Raw genomic sequence first — 16074 nt, 5'->3', positions numbered from 1 at the left:
CCGAGAGCTGCATCTGCACCATTTACATGTGCATCAAAAGGTCAAACCCATAAACCCATGCACGCGAATAGATATAGCCAGTCTGTTTCCTCTTGCATGAGCCCTTCACACCTGCTCTGGTCCTCTGCTCAGTCACCGAGACTCTCTCTGCCTGTGGTTTCCTGTGTTAAGACAGCTTGGCTCTCTCATATTTCGCCGCTATAATGGCCGATTTATATGCACTGCCCACACAGTCAACACACTGAAGCGAGCACTTTAAGCTGCCACAAAAAAAAAAAAAAAAACATCTATACACCATCAGCCAAAAATTGTATATTTATCCTGTCAATGGGGCAGTAACCCTTAAAAGTACACCTTAACTAAATGAAGCTAAGTAGGTCAGGGTACTAATATGTGCTCTTAAAGAGATAGAAAATTCTGTCAGCATTTTCTCCCTCTCATGTCATTCCAAACCTGTTTGTCTTTCTTTCTTCTGCAGAACATAAACGAAGGCATTTTGAAAAATGTCTGTTTTTTGGTCCATACAATGAAAGTCAATGGGGTCCAATGTTGTTTGGACCTCAGCATTGTTCAAAATCATCTTTTGTGAAAAAGAGAAAATGAAATTACGCAGGTTTGGAATGACACGAGGGTGAATAAATGATGACAGACTTTTTTGCGTTAACTCTTCTTAGGTACCATTCCTAGGGTCACTTAGGTCAATAATGCACCATGTATAAAGGCCGTTCACACAAAGTATGATAACTATGAAGTTTTAATAATCACTCTCGAAAAGTCATACCACAACTAAAATGATAACGAAAGAGAAGCGGGAATCACTTTCAAAAACATTTCCAGCTGCTGAATGATAAAAACATTGAGATACAATCCAATTCCACCCAACTTTATAAAGCCCAAGCATGTAAGGCTGCAGACTTAAGATAAACAGAACATTATTGTGCGTTGGTGTGGAGCTAATATAGTCATCTATACATCTTTTTATTTAGCAGTCTCGGTTTGAATAGGCCTTAACACATTTATTCTCAGCATTTGTAGCACTGTTACAGTGTATCTCCATTGGTAGCTTGGAAATGAGTCATACTGTAAGTTTTCATCAGCTTAAGTTTGATCTTTTGCTTGTGAACGTATTGTTCCCCGTGTTTGTTCCTGAGTTTTGCAATCCTTGTGAATCTTGCTTACCAGTAAAGAACATTGTGTTTCAAAGATAATAAATGAACCCTGTATTTCTCTAAATACTGCATTCTTTTTTCTTTCATGAAACAGGATACAATGTTTGGAATAATTCCAGATTTATCAGAGTTTAACCTGATATCAAGTGATTTTGTATACTTGTTATACATATTTTATATGAGTTGGAGGTTCAGTCCTTGAACTGTTCAGTAAACTCTCTCTCTCAATTGACTGAAGCAACTTTTGTCATTGTTGGCACGGGTCACACTACAGGACAAGCTGTATACTCCAAGAAATAAACAAATAAAAAATCTTTTTCAAGATCATCATTCTAAAATGTAACATTTTGATGTCCTTCATATGCTATACATCGGAAAATGATAGTATCATAACCATGAAGACTGACTTAGTCTTTATTTAACTCACTCCTTCCCTTATTGTATTTTAAAAAGCTAAAATCTGTATCTATCCTCAGCTATCCTTATGCTATCTCCTTCCTGTTCCATCGCTCATCATCCTATATGCTTTCATATTCTCCTCTCTTCCTCAAGGTCACGTCTTTCTTTACCTTTGCTTGTGGCTATCTGTTGTACTCTCTGCCTCTCTGTTATCAATCCTGATGGAAAACCACACTGCTGCTGCCAGAGTCTGAGAGTACATTACCTGCCTATTGGCTGCCGATGACATAATGGCTTTGGCCGTTGGAGGGTCTGGTTCCATCCAAAAAGCACCTCAGCAAACTGGGCCATTAAGCACTTTTAACACAGCGCCCTTACTAATACAGCCAAGGACAAGCGGGAGCCGCAGTGGAACGTTGCTTGTGTGACGTTTCTCAAAAAACAGTCGGTGACAGAGAAGGAGCGGCTATTGTTGTGATTCAGCACTACTGCCAAGGACATCCGCTATGCTAGCTCACAAATCTGTGCAAATTCAAACAGACCAGCAAGTTATGGATGTGCAGTGTTGCAGTACATATGTCTTGTGTAAGCTAGTGGTGCATAGATGGACTTGTCTGAAAGTCATGCGAAGCTTTGTTGTGATTGACATGATGCTCAATTGTTTAACTGGATCTATTATTAATTTATTTAAAAAATACATTAAATACACATTGAATACATATCTTCTATTATAAATAGTTTTTTTAATTTCAAAATTAAAATATAAGAATTTTGGCATAGGCCTAAGTCTCTGATGCTCACCAAGGCTGCATTTATTTGATGAAAAATACAATAAAATCTCTAATATTGTGAAATATTATTCTAATGAAGAAAAAAAAAACTGTTTTCTATTTTAATATTTCTATTTTTATTTTATTCTGATGATGGCAAAGCTGAATTTCCAGCAGCCATTACTTTTCAGTATCACATGATCTTTCAGAAATCATCAAAGTCACGTGGTTCAACCAACATGCAGAAATATACAGAAAAAAATATTTATATTACAGAAAGTTATTAAGTTAAAAAAACAATTCACAGAAATAAGTCTATTAAAATATCAGATAATTTGAGAATATAAAATCAGATATTTGAGAATATAATTTTTTGAGAGTGAAAGGTTAGCTCAAGGTTGTAAAATGTTGTGCGATACAACCCCTTAAAACATAATGGCATAATTAATAATTTATGATATTTGTAAAATAAATAAATAAACTTTCTAACTTGGAAAAAAACTTTTTTAAATTATTAAAATATATTTATGGTTCACATGTATTTATGGTTATACCACATGATTTTATTCTTGAAAATGATATAAATGGTTTTTCAAACCATATGAATCTAACAGGGAATACAAAGGGCATAAAGAAACTTGCACACATTATAAAACACCTTTTTAAAGTTTTTTCTTTACCATGGACACTCGTTTTCTTTATTGACCTTGAAGTCTGAAGAAAGAAAAATGAGATCTAACCATGACGTGAGAGAAATAAGTTAAAATAACTTAAAATAATATAGAATCTTTTCAAGTTAACACCAACTTTGCTTTTTGATATAAAAAAAAAAACACAATCAATTGCTATCAAAGGGAATCTTTCAGTCAGGTCTCAAAAACGGCACACATTTAATTAAAGCGTCAAAGCAGCTCTAAAGCACCATTGAAGTTTCTGTTGTCTCCACTATTTCAAAGCATTTGTCTCATTTAATGTCTAAAAGAGACAAGCCAAAGGCTCAAATTAGCTTCTTAGTGGGTGAGCTAATTGCTACTGTACTCTAACCTTTTTGCGAACACAGCAGAGGAACAGCCAGAACATGAGCCAAATACATGACTCCATCCTTAACAGAGGCCAAAGACTCACTGATGTATTCATGTAAATGCTTGCATTTGCCTAAAGTGTTATTCGCTTAATTTACTGCTTGAAATTTTTACTTCTAAAAGCATACGTTTTTTTCTGTTCTGTATGTGCAATGCCAAAACATATGCTGAGCATCATGAAGCATTTGTTCATTTGATAAAAAGCACATGACCTCCACATGACCCTTCACTTCATTTCAGTCTCTATGCATCATTTGCTTGCCTTTGCTCTCTCTCCTCTTGCAGTCTGCTCGCATTTTCCCCATCCTTTCTTCTCTTTGCCAAGTGCCTTCATATGCCCATCTGGCTGACTCATCTGCCCATACCAGAAAACACTCTCCATCTCTCACCATCCTACAGTATTCCTTCTTTGCTTAGCTGGACTCTCTGAGTAAAGGAATTACAGGGGTTCACATAAGGACAGGCTTAACACCCACTGACTGCATCTCAGAACATTTCACTCCAACTGAAAACATGCATTCAGTACGACAAAAATAGGCAAAAACATGTTCTATAACAGCTATTTTAGATGAGTGTGTGTGTGTGAGAGAGAGAGAGAGTGTGAGTGAGTGAGTGTGTGAGTGTGTGTGTGTGTGTGTGTGTGTGTGTGTGTGTGTGTGTGTGTGTGTGTGTGTGTGTGTGTGAGAGAGAGAGAGAGAGAGAGAGAGAGAAAGAAAGTAACCACAAAAAGCACTTGGAAAACTGCACATAAAAATAAATAAATAAATAAATGAATAAAACCTTGAGTATTTAAACCCTCATATCTACAGGATATTTTTCATTGTAATAAATATCCAATACAACATCCAATACAACCCTGCTGTAAAAATCTAGATCCATTTTGATAGCTTAAATGATCTACAGAGATGATAACTTATCTCCCATAGACTTTCAAATTCTAACGAACTCTAACTGGAAGTAATGACACTAATGGCAATGGTAAATGCACTACATAGATATGATAGACAAGTCAGGTAGGAAATGATCACCACTGTGTCAGAATAGACAGCTTCTCAAGACATGCACTTAACAAAAGAATTCAACCCCTGAAAAAGGCCAGGAACACAGTGTTACTGGAGTTACTAAGACAATAACTACACCTACCCAAGGCGAAAAGGCCACTACAACACTGAATTTCTTTCTGTGGCTTGTCAACTGGATATTTTTTGGCCTAAAAGTTCAACTTAAGGTCAGTAGCTATACTTAATGTCTAATCACATTTGAAATGTTTAAAGGTTGACAACAAGTATAAGACAGCAAAGGTTATTTTGTGGGACTCTTCTTGATTTGAAATGAAACTTGAATACCTGGCAGCCAGCCACCTCTGTAGCCTGAGTCATTCTGGGCAGTTTTAGATGGCGCTATCTGTATAGTGATCGATAATGAGATCTATGCTGTGACTGACACCTTAATATGTGACAGACATCTTAACTTAGCTTGTCATAATGAAAGTGATATATAAATATGAAAGATGAAGAGGTAAAAAACAATAATCTCACAATAATTTTCAGCCTTTGGCAGGTAAAAAAAAAAATAAAGTCTCAGAAATGTGGCACAAATGACTCATTTCATAAACTGAAATGGCTACATATATATTGAGGCCACTGAGTATAAAAATTCCCCAGACCTCAAAAAACACAAAGTTGATCCCCAATCAAACAGCAATTCTTGATCAGTTGCGGTCTAGCTTTACAGAATCTGAGAGGTCCAGCTCAATTCCATTACAAACCAGAACGGCATCCAGTTACTTCATTTCACCAACAGAAGGTAACAACAACATTTTTAACACGTGCTCCCTTTAGTGAAAAATACACACTGTTTTGCAACAACAAAACATGACGGTGAAAATGTTGCAGGCTGTGTTCATTACATAAATGACATTAAAAACAGGGCAAAATCGAACCGCATGTTGATAAGCAACTCACACAGATTACTCATTTACCTACTGTGAAATAAACTGCTATGAGGCATGGGAAAAATGCAGATGAGAAAGAGATTATTGGATAGTTGGGTTGGGTAGTTAATTATTGTGAAATATATTGTGTGGCAGATTATAACTAAAGGACTTTCGATGTAGAAATTAGGTTATGCAATCAACTCAATAACAAGACCTTCTAAAGCTTTATTATACAGACTGTTTACGTTTAAAATACTTTGAGATGCAATTAACTGACTGAGTGATTTGTGAATGTTGACAGGGGAAAGCATGATGGATATGATCACAAGGTCATGGGACACACACGGACACACACACAGCGGTCACTGGACATCGATGTGATTTTGTGAGACAGTCATGAGGGTGAAATAATGAACGAATGAGCACACTTATGGAAGGAGGCAAAGTTGTTTATTTACATGACAGGAAAGTGTTAAAGGAGGAAGAAACATGAAATAACTAATACAAAATAAATAAATAAATAAATTTGACATTATTTTTGGAATGTCTAAATGACATCTATTCTATAAACATGTTACATAGGCCTATATTAGAATAAAAGTAATTACCAACTAGACTTCATCTGTGGTAAACAAATGACATATAACGCAAAGTAAAGGTACCTGCTCCTTTTCTTATTTTTGTTGCGTTGCTTAATCCCTCTTTCTTCCTTTTTAGAGGGAGAATGATTGGAAACCACTTCTCTGGGATGTCTTTCGGGATAGTCATGTTGTCCCACCGTCGTTTCATTTACACAGCTCTGCGCACACAGCAGTCGGGCATCACACCGGCAGAGCGACGGAGAAACGCGCGCGCGGCAGCTGCAGACCGGCGCCGAATGACGGAGCAGTGCGTGAAAGACATCAGATTACAGACGCGGCGGTAAATTACACTTCACTCCCTCTCAGTTTTGATTTGCCGCAGAGTCGTTGAGGTCATTCGGTGTCATTCGATAACACTTTCACCAACTAATTCTCTATAATTATTTTACACTATACAACACCACTGTCTTTGCACATCCATTTCAACTGAAGTAACTTTCTGCGTTCCAGGTATTCATGTGAAACGTTTGTTCTTGACTACATATTTAAGTATAATAAATGACTTATATTAAGCAAACATTAATTGACATTCAACAAAAATATCGATTTTTGACCAGACTGACTACGGCATGTTATATTAGCACTGTCACCAGACTCTGTCAAAACATTGAGCAGCGCCACTAGAACTACGACGTTGTTTTTATATGACATAATCAGAAAGCCGTTCTATTGGCCGAAGATGTAGCCAATAGGAACTGGCTGAGGAGGTTGCCAGGGCAACTTAAGACTGCAGAGCTGCAAAACATGTATGGGTTATAAGACACAAGGAACCAGTAACTACAGACTCATATGGCAATGAAATATCCATACAGTAAAAAGATTCAGAGCCAAAATGACTGATAAACAGACTGTTTCATACTTTAGGGCGAGGAGGGGTGGGGGGTGAGAAAGGGTGGCACTGCGGAAGACATCTGGACTAGTCAGGTGTCTCTGCACGTGCTATGTCTGTTATGTATCTCAGAGTGTGTGGAGAGAGAGGGAGTCTCGTGCCAAGGAAGGAAACCTCCCGACTGTTAAACACAATGCTCCAGCATATACTCACGTGTAGCCTACATCTTTAACTTTTGATGTTGCACTGCACCACAGTGAAACCACACAAGAGGAAAGCTTTGGATCAGTACCCATGGCTACCTAATCACACAGTTTTATATATATATATATATATATATATATATATATATATATATATATATAGGTGTGGATGCTAATATTTGAAATTGCTTCTTAATTACTAACCACACTTTTTTGTTCATATCTGACTGCACCACATAACACAATACAGGTCAATTAAATCAGACAGACAAGTTCAGGGAGGTCAAGGAGGTTGCATTTTATAGGCCTTAGTCAGGCTAGACATCATATTGAATTTAAAGCCAGTGAAAACGAGACTGTGAGGGTTATACTAACAGTCTTGTTCACCTTATCATGGCATAAATATCCTAGATCACTTAATTTTTGCTGACTCATAGCTTTCAAAACTGTTTTTCCTTTTTTTTTTTTTTTTTGTAAGGACATTTTGTCAGTTGAACAATCTGTAAGTTATTAAACAACATTCCATTGAAAGCACTGTACTTCTATCCCTCACTGCCTTGTTTTCATCCCCATCAAAAATTAAATATGGAGATACCCTGACTAAGGTCTACTGATGCATGAAGAGGATATTGTATATCTCTTAAGCATCATTGCTTAAGCTGAGCAACCCAATGTCATAAAGAAACATTTTACCTGGTGGCGAATTTGTATGAATCTGTGCAATGTGATCAGTATGGAAATATACAATTTTTACAAAAAAGAAAGCATGAAGGTCCTAAACCGAACCATCAATAGAATTTTAATCAAGTACTGGCAAATTTAATTTTAGACAAGAATGAAAATGAGGCAGTGAGGGATAGAAGTAGAGTGTGTTCAATGGATTACTTTGTTGTTTAACATTCCCGAATGACCAATTGACAAAATGTCTTTAAGAAAAAAAAAAATCAGTTGACAAAAACTCATGATCTAGGACCTTTATACAATGTATGCCATTGTAAAGACTGTTAGTCGATCCCTCACAGCCTCGTTTTCTTCCAAGTCAAATTCATTATGGCATCTTACTTGGTCCAGGTTTATGGGGTGCAAGTAGATCGCACAAAATGTACGAATTCTGTTGAATTAGCCAACAATTCACCAAAACATAGAAAAGTTACAAATTGCCATGCAGTGTTAATTTCGTTGATGAAAAATATTCGTTTCACAGACAAAAACAGGACAATATCGAAATAAAAACTCTTTTTGAATGACAAAAACAATGACAAAAATCTACTGACATTTTCATCAACAAATAATAACGAGATGAAATTTGGGAGGGACACTTGGACAGAGATCCAGTCAGAACGAACTTTCTGCATGGAAAGGAGGATATATGGCACACATTTCAACTGTAACGCTCTGATCATATGTTTTCATACCCTTGCTGCACAGCTCATAAAACGTAAAAAAAAATGTCAGGTTCTGGGAGTAAGAGAAAAGCAGACATATGAATAAATTTGAAAAGCGTGATGACGCGAAAGAGCACTTAAAGGCACAATACGTAAGTTCTCGCCGCTAGAGGGCACGTATTCAAAACAAACAAAGAAACAAAGACGTAGTTTGATGACGCCGTGACTGAGTGTGGAATCATGGGAGTTGTGGTCTTCCTCCCCACAGCCGATGCAAACAGACGGGACTTGGGCAGAAATCATGTTCATGGATGAGCTAATGTATTAAAGAATTATTAACATCGTAGTATGAAGCAGGGTGAGGCTGAAAGCCGACGAAGAGAAACGAGGCCGCTGAACAAGCGTGACACATGGCTCGAAAGCAGCGGAGCTTTTATTATGCCACAGTCGACCGCTTCCGCTCCTTCCGGGTGTATGACGTCATTGGCAGGTGACACCATAGACATGTCTATGGGTGACACAATGACACTATGGACACGGCCCGTGTCACTAGGTAAAATTGTTTAATTCTCTGGATTTAAACATTCTTCTAAACATTTGGGATAATGTAAGTACACAAGTCAGCAAAATATATAGCACTGTACTAATGGGTTTTGGATATTTTAATTAAAAAAAAATCGTACATATTGTGCCTTTAATTCGGTCCGGTTTTCTAAGCGCACACAGAAAAGCACCTCTCAAACAGCGCACGACTAATGAATTCAGTTCTCTTTCACATTTTAACAGAGAAATACACAAAAAATGATCTCAAATTGTCCGTTTTGAAGAGTTTTCACGTAAACACACCTGGTTACGTCTTAAGTGAATGTAAACTGTTGGGAGAATACAGCCAATATACTGAATCTGTGCAGTCAGTTTTAAAGGGGCAGCGGCCTAATTTAGTTATTGTTGTCTGTGCCCTTATCAGGGGGGTGCCAGAGAATTTTGAACGCAGGTGCTGAAGGGGTGCTAGATCAATGACAGGGGGAGCTGGGCAATTCATAGAAAATATGACCAAAACAGGTTGTTATTATTATAATTTTTTATATGAATAATTTGGCAACTTCATCTTTGCAGCCGACAATGACTGAGAAAGCACTAGTTCATTAATAAATAATTAAAATGTCTTCTTTTCCCCGATGCATTCATAATCGTTGCTTTAGCCGGTGCTTTGCGGTAAGCTTTATGCGTGCGCTTGAGCGCGGAATAATACGCCTAAATGCCTATATTACAAGATGGTTTAGTAGTAGGGCTGCATGATTATGACAAAAATCATAATTGTCGATTATTCCCTTGAGATTGTAATTGCGATTATTAATAAGAATTATTTTGAACAGATTTATGCCATTGTTTGAAGCTGCATGCCATATTTTTATATAAAATATAATTTTATTGCTTTTCTATAGCATTGAGCCTCAAATGTCAACTATACATTGGTTTGGTTTCTTCTTTAAACAAAAAAAGGAAAAATTATGCATGGTATAATAATGTTATACTAAAACTAAAAGAAAACGTAATGGTTTACTAAAGCTATATATTTCATCTACAATTAAACAGATTCAATTTCAAATTACAGTAACATTTTACAGTACAATTTATATTATCAGGGCTCCAGACTAACATTCGAGAGCAGTGGCACCAGCACCTGATTTGGTAGCACTGAACATGTAATATTACAAGTTTTGTCTCTTAGAAATGCACATTAGAACAGGAGCTTGAGTTGGGATGCAGATGTACATTTGACAGTACCATTGTGAAAACTGTAACAGCCTTATCTATACATAACCAGAAGTACAGCACTTCACGACCATGGTAAAAAAGTAGCCTAACTATATGGTTTCTATGGTGTTTGCATTGAAAAACAGTAGCCTAAAGACATTCAGTAGAATACAAATCCACATCAACTGACAGAATAATTAACAAAATAATGTAATTATATTACATTACTCCTTTAACATATTTAGTATATTAATAATATCATAATACTCAATATAAATGTCCTACTTTTCTGCCACCGTACCATTGTTACCGTTAGTGTTACTACAGTAAAACTATGGTAATTGTGGGTGATTTGTGGATTGAAACGTCTTCTAACCAGATCGTTGTTGCAATCACGTCACGTTGTATTGCATTGCAGTAGTTATGCACGTGTAATGAGTCAAATTTTTTTATTTTATTTCATTTTTAATGGGGGTGCTATGGGAGTGCTTTGGTTTTTCTTGGGGGTGCTGGAGCACCTGCTAGCCCCTCCCTAGCGCCGCCCATGGCCCTTATTGTTAATGAATGAATAAAAGAAAGAGAGGAAATCACTCACTGCTCTTGACATAATCACTTTAGTAGCTCGAATAAGGATGAATTTAAATTAAATTTGTATAAATAAATGTCTTCTTGAAATAATGAAGGATGCTGTATGCAAGTTGTTATAAAGAATGAATATTGTAGGCCCTATAACCATTGGTATTTCTTTGAAAAGAGGACCATGTTCTTGTTTCTTTATGAGAAGTGGTGTTATTTAATTTTGAGATAAAGACATGTTATGTGGAGTTAAATCTGTGTCTATATTGCATGTTCAAACCTTAATATCAGTCATGTTACCAGGTTATTAGATGTTTTCTCCGGGAACAAGCGAGCTTGAACATTTTAGAGAAATGCTTAATAATCGCATTACACAGAAACTAAACCCATTAGATTTTAGGGGACTAAATCTACTGTAGATTTACTGTAGACTAAAGTCGACTAAAACTAGATGGTATTTTAAAGTCTATGACTAAAACTAAATCCAAATTTACTGTCAAAATTAATTAACACCATGAGAGTGAAGGTAGAGCTGAGTGTTGAGGGGACTTTTAAAATGAATATTAACAAATATTATTTTGCTGACACATAATTTTAAATTCAGAGCACAATATTGCAATTAAATTTAAAAGTGTGTGTGTATGTGTGTTTATGGAGAGAAGGTAATTGTTTACCTGGGGGAGGTCTCTTTCTGAACATTTCCACACCTCTGAAATTTTGCCTCTCCGTCCCATGGGAAAATCTACATCACATGCAGACACACACAGCGAGAAAGAGAAAGAACCACATTGTCAACAGGATCTCAAGGGTAAAACAGGGGACATACCAACAGTTTACGCTCACTCAGGAAATTCAACGATATTTAATCCTTGACTACGACAGTATGCAGATCAGTCAGCTAAAACTAAGCCACTGCTAATGAACCTGCAGCCGTAATCTTGATGCCTGACTGTTGTGAACCCTAGACAAATGTTTGTCCATCTCTTTTTCTTTAATCATGCTAATATTAAGATAATTAATAAGGCTGTTTAAAGTGGTTACATATACACATTAGTTATGAAACAAACAGGAAACATCATTATTAAGAATGGTAAAATGTTAGTGCTAAGTGATAAAGTGGTCTGGTCAGGTCAGTTCCAGAAGCACATTGGTGTCTGCAGGTCTGGTTTCCAATATATTTCACTCTGAAGACGTCACATGCTGTCTGCTTTCTGTCTCTTATGCCTGATACACAGGAAATATGGAGGCAGAAAGAAGTGCATTCAATTGTTTAGACATTTTATAGAATAGGAGGCTAAATTGCTCTTTTCTCTAGTAGTGTGACTCTGCTTACTATGGAGTGTTATTAATAAAACCAAAGACGAAAATACAGATTCCATGAATCAGGCAAGATCATAAAGGTGCAAAAGATATGACTACATCCTCAGCAAAAAGTAAAGCTATATACTGCACTCACGTCACATAAATAGACAATTTTTTAGAAAACCATTCAGTTAGTGATCAAACCTACATCGACGTACAGTAGTTTGTCAGTGGACATCATTATCATTATTTATGAAATAGTTTATAATCTACCATAAAGTTATAATCTTCCAAATTTTTATATTTAAAATAATCAGCACTAATTTAAAGGAGGCGGTGATCAATTGTGACAAAGATTTAACCCTTTAACAGCTCTACATCTGACCAGCGGAGGGTTTCTTCCTTTATTATTTTGAATGCTTATGTTTTAAAACGTATATACTGTTTTCTATGGAATGTTCCAAGAGGAATATGTATGTTTCATATTGTATTAAAACATTGTGTTTTGTCTAAGTGTGTTTTAAGTGTTTTAACTTCCTTTCTTTTTACAAAGCTGTATAATATCATTCATAATATGAATGTAACATCAGTATTAGCTAGAATTTCACTTACTTTAGTAACATACCTTTTCTCAAACAACAAATGCTTTGATTTCAGTGCTTTTGTCCATGATCATCATCTCATATTAGGGCATTTTGACTTTCCCTGAAGGAAATTTCAGTCAGCATAACTGGCATGCAAAATGGCCCTGCCTCCTCCAATTCATCTCCTCTGTGAAATGTGAATTACTAATATCTTTCTAAAATTGACTTTAATATTGACTTAAATATTAAGTCTTCAGAGAGATATCTGTTGGTCTCTGAGCTGCCCTCAGAACATTATTGACAATCGTCTGTTGCTTTGAATAAACCACAATAAAGAAGTGATTTCATTTTATGTAGACAATCAAAGCAGTCTGTTCGAGAGCGTGGGAAGAGTTGGGCTGGAGGAGGTCACCTCGGGGTTGAGAACAGAAAAAAAAACTATCTGCTGCAGCAGGTATTCTCACAAAAATAACAAATCCAGAGATGCAAAGAAAGCACAGTACATTAGTTCAATGCTAAAGGTTATCTCAGGTGAGATGGAATATTTCTGACTATTCACACACACTCACATAGATAGTCAAGCTGGTACACATGTGTGTCAGCTATGATTAGAGTCTATTACCATGCATCTGACTGGAGGCTTCCAAACCAGCAGGTCAAAACCAATGACCCACAACAGACAGACACACGCACACATATATACGAGCAAGGACACACACTGACATGCACAAACCTACTTAAGGACAGACCCAGTAAACAGGCTGCTTTTGACACTAAATAACCCAGATTTGAAAGCCATGTTGAACCACAGTCAGACAAGTACACATCTTCACACTGACTGCAGTGGTGTAAAGCAGGTCATTTGACTCAGCATCTCTAATAAGCATCATGCAGCATACAGTCTCTCACATATGTTACATGCATGCATAATGCACACACAGTCTGTCACACAATGCAAACCAGAAAGTGGCTCTTGCATTTTAATCAAGAGAAAAAGGCACTCTTAGTTATTTATTTGCAGCCATGTAAGGCTAAACAAGTAAGCTTTTGAGTTTTATGATCTATAATTTATGATCAGCATATGTGCAGCATATTTTACTTCCTTTGCCAATGTATTTTTCCTGTACATGTTATCCTAGTTTATTGTTCAATGATTATTCTGCCCTCATTGCCTTCCCAGCTGTTTTACCTCATTTCTTTATTCATCATTTATGCTCGCGGTCTCAAAAGGTCAAACAGGAAATCACCATCAAACCAGAACCACAATAATGATATTGACTATACAGAAAATTATGATCTGCTCTCTTACTCTCTCTCTTTTACACACGCACACACACACACACACACACAGAGAGCGAGAGAGAGAGAGAGAGAGAGAGAGAGGGGTATGACCTTTAAAATGCAGAATTACAGTAAAATTCTTACATAAAGTGGCAATGCCTCTGCATGGTGTTGATACGCTTTCTTTCTCTATGGAATTATTACATTGTTGGCTCTTTAAGCACAACAAAGCACATTTCTTGGCTGTCAGTCAGAATTTTACTCTCAAAGGAATTTCAAGAACTAGCTTAAATCCCTGGTTCAATTAAGATTACAAGTGACACGAAAATACCTAACCCACATCTCTAACCAAAAAACATTGTTATAGTCTGATATTCTTTTTAACATTACTAACAGCAATAATTAGGGTTTTAATTCAGGGTTTTTAACAAAGGTCTCTGAAGGTAAACCAAGGGGTCTGATATAGAACACAGAACTTATTTCCATGGCATTTCTTACTCTTATTTATTTTGTAACTTGTAAGTAATAAACTTTTTAGCATTAGGCTAGCTATATAATGTTGAGTAATGCCTAATGGGTTCTTATTAAAATAATCTTATGTCCTTATTAAAGTTACCACGTCATAAATATGTCTCCATGCTGTTTCAAGGTATTACAAGGATGGACATCTTATTACTATTTATCATAACTTTTGAATCAACATTAGGCTATAGTTCTCAAAATAACATTTCTTGAGACATGCCAAAATATTTCAGAGTTGAGATGCGACTGTCAAAAATGGATTTTCGACATTAGAAAGGCCTTAAATAACTTGGTGTAAGTCCATTAATAAGCATGTGACTGATAATCAGTCTATTGCATTCAATAGGTGGCCATATTGTTTATACACTGCGTGCTTATTGATACAGATGCGAAATAAATAGACAACAAACCGTTAAAGCAGGTTAGTTAATGCGCTGTGTTGGAGTTTCACTAATCTATTTCAACAGTTTTAGCTCAGTTTCAGAAGAGAAATGGGTGATATTTATAGAAGTATTTTTATTAGTAGCCTAACTGTTTTCTCAGAAGTCACGCTGTTAGCACGTATAGAGTAAGCTAAAGCTTTTATTGTGAGCGGATAAGCAAAGACCACCGTTACCTTTATCAGCTCCTCCTGTAAGCAATGTTGATTTCAGGCATCTCTGTTATCATCTTCCTTCTCTACAGGTATCCCGTCGGGTTTAAGGCAACATAGGTTATGTATCGGATGCACGCAATCCTTGACGATCAAAACATCCTTGAAAGGTGAAAGTGTATCGGACTCGATAGGCCAGCAGCTGCTCATAGTAATAGGATGAGGGAGGCGGGGTGGAGGGCGGTGTTTGCATCTGCATCTGCTGTTTCCCAGTTTCAGCCTTTGCACTGCTCAAGAGCAATGTTTTAAGTGTTAGATAAAAGGCGAAAAAAATCCAAATTTATTCTGCTTGTTCCAGTAAGCGTTGTTAAACACTGCTTATGAATGTATCCATATTCATTTTATTTACTGTGTGCTTTAAAGAATTTTAATTTTAAACGAATGCGGTAGATACCTGCTGTAACTTTGTTCACAGTGCAGCATTGGAGCAGTACTTTACCATGTGCTCATTGTTTTGGTTTGTCGAGTGCGCCCTCTGCTGGACACACAGATGGCTGAACAGTTTGAAACTATAATCATAATAAAAACTAAATTGGCGATGGAGACTAAAATAAATTGTGTATTTATCCTTTAAAAATTAGACAACAGAACAATATCGTTTTCTAAAAACACCCTTTCGGTCTTGCCTGTGACCTGTCTGCTGCCGTTGTTCTGAAAAAGTTGGATGCCATGCTCAACATGTGCGCATGCGCTATACGTTTCACGCCTAGGAACGATCTAGCCACCTTCGTTGATACGCTTGGTAAATTTTGCAGGTATATTTACAAGTTGTTGTTAAACTAAAGTTTGGGACTGATGACCTAAACATAAAGACCTGGATATATTTGATATGGTTGCTGTGGATAATGACCCAAACATCTGAGATGATTTAAATTAGAGTTACCCTTACAAAAAATAACTGCAGTTTATTGAAGTACAACTGCATTGAAACTGCAGTACAAAGCAGTATAAATGCAGTACAATGAAGTACAACTGGACAATTGCA

General features: G+C 36.6%; 1 protein-coding gene across 5 annotated transcripts in view; it reads right to left on the bottom strand.

Annotated features, from left to right (window-relative positions):
• Positions 1–15593, bottom strand: part of atp8b2 (ATPase phospholipid transporting 8B2) — a 51346-nt gene extending 35753 nt beyond the window's left edge. Inside the window, exons 1-3 of one of the 5 annotated variants that reach the window (XM_058747579.1) lie at positions 15484–15593; positions 15054–15316; positions 11423–11490 (exon numbers count right to left, since the gene is read on the bottom strand). In XM_058747579.1, the coding sequence (XP_058603562.1) occupies positions 11423–11447 (25 nt within the window). In that variant the 5' untranslated portion in view covers positions 11448–11490; positions 15054–15316; positions 15484–15593. Of the gene's footprint in view, positions 1–6018; positions 6759–11422; positions 11491–15053 lie in introns of those variants that run through there. The other 4 variants (XM_058747580.1, XR_009266474.1, XM_058747581.1 and 1 more) reach the window with 4 other exon arrangements.
• Between the last annotated feature and the right edge of the window lie 481 nt (positions 15594–16074).

This window comes from Onychostoma macrolepis, chromosome 16 (genome assembly GCF_012432095.1).
Source record: "Onychostoma macrolepis isolate SWU-2019 chromosome 16, ASM1243209v1, whole genome shotgun sequence".
In the NCBI taxonomy this organism is placed as follows: domain Eukaryota; kingdom Metazoa; phylum Chordata; class Actinopteri; order Cypriniformes; family Cyprinidae; genus Onychostoma; species Onychostoma macrolepis.
The sequence above is the reverse complement of the archived record's forward strand: the minus strand, read 5'-3'. Positions and strand labels throughout refer to the sequence as shown.